At 49.2% G+C, this 2,526-nt stretch overlaps 1 protein-coding gene across 7 annotated transcripts in view; it reads right to left on the minus strand.

Moving 5' to 3' along the window:
- XAF1 (XIAP associated factor 1) overlaps positions 1 to 2,005 on the minus strand; it is a 13,355-nt gene extending 11,350 nt beyond the window's left edge. Inside the window, exons 1-4 of one of the 7 annotated variants that reach the window (XM_025040175.1) lie at positions 1,723 to 2,005; positions 928 to 1,003; positions 718 to 846; positions 196 to 331 (exon numbers count right to left, since the gene is read on the minus strand). In XM_025040175.1, coding sequence (XP_024895943.1) covers positions 196 to 228 — 33 coding nt within the window. In that variant the 5' untranslated portion in view covers positions 229 to 331; positions 718 to 846; positions 928 to 1,003; positions 1,723 to 2,005. Of the gene's footprint in view, positions 1 to 195; positions 332 to 717; positions 847 to 927; positions 1,029 to 1,722 lie in introns of all 7 variants that reach the window. The other 6 variants (XM_025040176.1, XM_025040177.1, XM_025040178.1 and 3 more) reach the window with 6 other exon arrangements.
- Between the last annotated feature and the right edge of the window lie 521 nt (positions 2,006 to 2,526).

Consider the following 2,526-nt stretch of genomic DNA (forward strand, 5'->3'; position numbering starts at 1 on the left):
GGAATGAGAACTAGGGGTAGACTCAGTTTAGTATGAGAAAGGCAGTTTAGTATGAGAATTATCATGTCCACTTGACAGAGGGGGGCCCAGGCTAAATGACTTGCCCATGGCAACCAAGCCAGTTGTTTCAGCAAGGACCAGACTCTGCCTCGCCTCCCAGGGCTCTCACTTCCATCCCTCCTTTGGCTGCCTCACCTGCTGGTGCCCATTCTTGCAGTGCTCGTCCATCTTCTCCTGTAAGACGGGTTCCTTGCACTCCGGGCAGAGGACCAGAAACAGCTGACAGTAGGCCTCATGGAGAACCAAGTGGGCAGAGGCCACACTTCTTTTGCTGCAGGATCAAGTGAGAAGAAAAACAGGCTTATTTCACGGTATAAAATGTGGAGCCATATTTCACATCCAGGGTTGCTGGGTTAAGATCTTTCGAGGCCTCAAGCACTGAAAATGTGATGATGATGCCACCTATCTTCCTTCCCCATGTTGATCCCATATCAGAAATGCAAAACCATAAAATAAGTGTAAGGATACTCTATAGCACTCTTATATTGCCCCAGCTAGCAGAAGTGGGAGAGAAAGATTACAAAGGGGCACTAGAAAACTTTTAGCGTGATAGATAGGTTCATTATCCTGATTGTGGTGATGGTTTCATGGATATACACATATGTCAAAGGGTACTCTTTAAAAATGTACCATAAAGGCAATTAATGTCAATTTTACCTCGGTAGAGCTGTTTAAAAGATGAAATTACATATATCAGAGTCTTTCAACTATTTTGTCTTGTTTTCAAGTGTTCCTCTGCTTGGCCCACAGCTGATTGGGCATCCAGCTCTGGCATACCCACACTTCCTGTAAGGGCAGTGCCAACTTTCAGAATCTCTGTGTTTCAGAGTGAGAAGCCATCCATCCATCCCCTGCCTCCAGGCTCACCTGTGTATCCCACAGAGAGGCCCTGAGTCCTTTCTTGGAGATCCCAAGGAACACAAGCTTCTGAGTCTTCCGGTTCCTGGGCAGGGTATTTCTTAACACTCCTTACCACGAAGAAATGCCTCCTTTCACTTTGATCAGCTCTTGCTCGCAGCAGAGCTGACTGAAGTGAAAGGAGGCGCTTTCACTTCACTTTCCCAGTTCTCTTTGTCCTGTCCCCTCAGCTCTTTCTCCTGAGCTGGTTCATACACCTGAGAGCCAGGAGGGTATGAATGGAGCAAAGATCTCTGGGCAGGATGTCCCCTGGTTCCCACAGGTGGGGAGCTTTGAGGGCGAGGCCCTTCAATGGCCAGTCTCCCCTGAGTTAGAGGTGTAATCCTGACCCTTGCTAAGTCTCTCTTATCTCACCCCACAGCTCCTTCTCAAGATGAGTGAGGAATAGTCTTGGGCTGGTGTGAAGATCATATGATCAGAACCCTGAATTAGGACCCGAGGTCTGATAAGTACGAGTAGCCCAGCAGGTACAATTAGCCTGGCTTTTTGGCTTTAGGACTATCCCAGAAAAATCTAGCCTATCTTGGGGGGCAGGTGGAAGGAGCAAGTTTCAGTGATGTACGGTAATGCCAACCACTTCTTATCCCATTATCTTAGAGATCTACTGAGTTTAAGCCTTCCCTGCCTAGGGAGCCACAGTCCCCACCTTGTCCTTCCTTTTCTCCTCATTTCAGAAACTGCCATATTCTGTCTGCTCCTCTCACTAGGGAACCTCAGGTCACCACTAGAGAAGCAGCTCCTTACCAGTTCCTGCACACCTTGAAGGCTCCCTCCATGCTCTGGTCTCCGGAGTCTTCTTGTCAAGTTTCGTTTCTTGCAGAAACAAAACTGAAAGCGATCCAATGACAGCCCAGCCCACGGCTTCAGGGAAGGAGGAGTTTTTCAGAACTCTCAGCCAGGGCTGCTTGAAGGTTCCTGTGGCTGGACACTCCCAGAAAGCCCTTCTGTAGCGTGGCCAGCCCAGCCTTCCCCCGCTTCCTCCCTTGGCCTGTACTGTCACCTTTACTGTAGTCACCAACTGTTTCTACTACCCTGAGGGTGGGACCTAAATTAGGTCAGGCCTCCCCCATGCAGCAGCCCCACCCCTCTCCCAGGCTGGCGTCACAGCCTCTGAATCTCTCCATCCCCTTCCATCCTCCTCTTGTCACTGGTCCTTCCTCTGCCTGAGAGAGGTGGTTTGCCTTGTTGAACTTAAAGACTGTTCTTTGAGAGCAGCTAACTCCTGGACTTCCAGTGTCCTACCTTAGCCCTGGTTGGTGATGACTTTGAAAACGGGGTCCAGGAGGAACTGGAGATGCAGAGTGATGTGTCCCAGGACTGCAGGCTTTGGGCCACATCACAGTGTTTTTTCTCTCACTTGTAAATAATTGTAGCAAATGCCACTATAACAGTAACAAGGTGACAGGCAAGTGAGGAAGGTTCTGTTTTCATCATCCCCATCTCCAGACAAAGAAACCAAGGGACTGAGAGGGTGTTGTAGCTTGCACATTGCATAGCTAATAGGCAGTAGAATTAGGCTTTGAACCAGGCAAAGCGGCCCTTGGCTTG

The sequence above is a fragment of the Pteropus alecto genome, unplaced genomic scaffold, assembly GCF_000325575.1.
Source record: "Pteropus alecto unplaced genomic scaffold, ASM32557v1 scaffold398, whole genome shotgun sequence".
Lineage (NCBI taxonomy): Eukaryota > Metazoa > Chordata > Mammalia > Chiroptera > Pteropodidae > Pteropus > Pteropus alecto.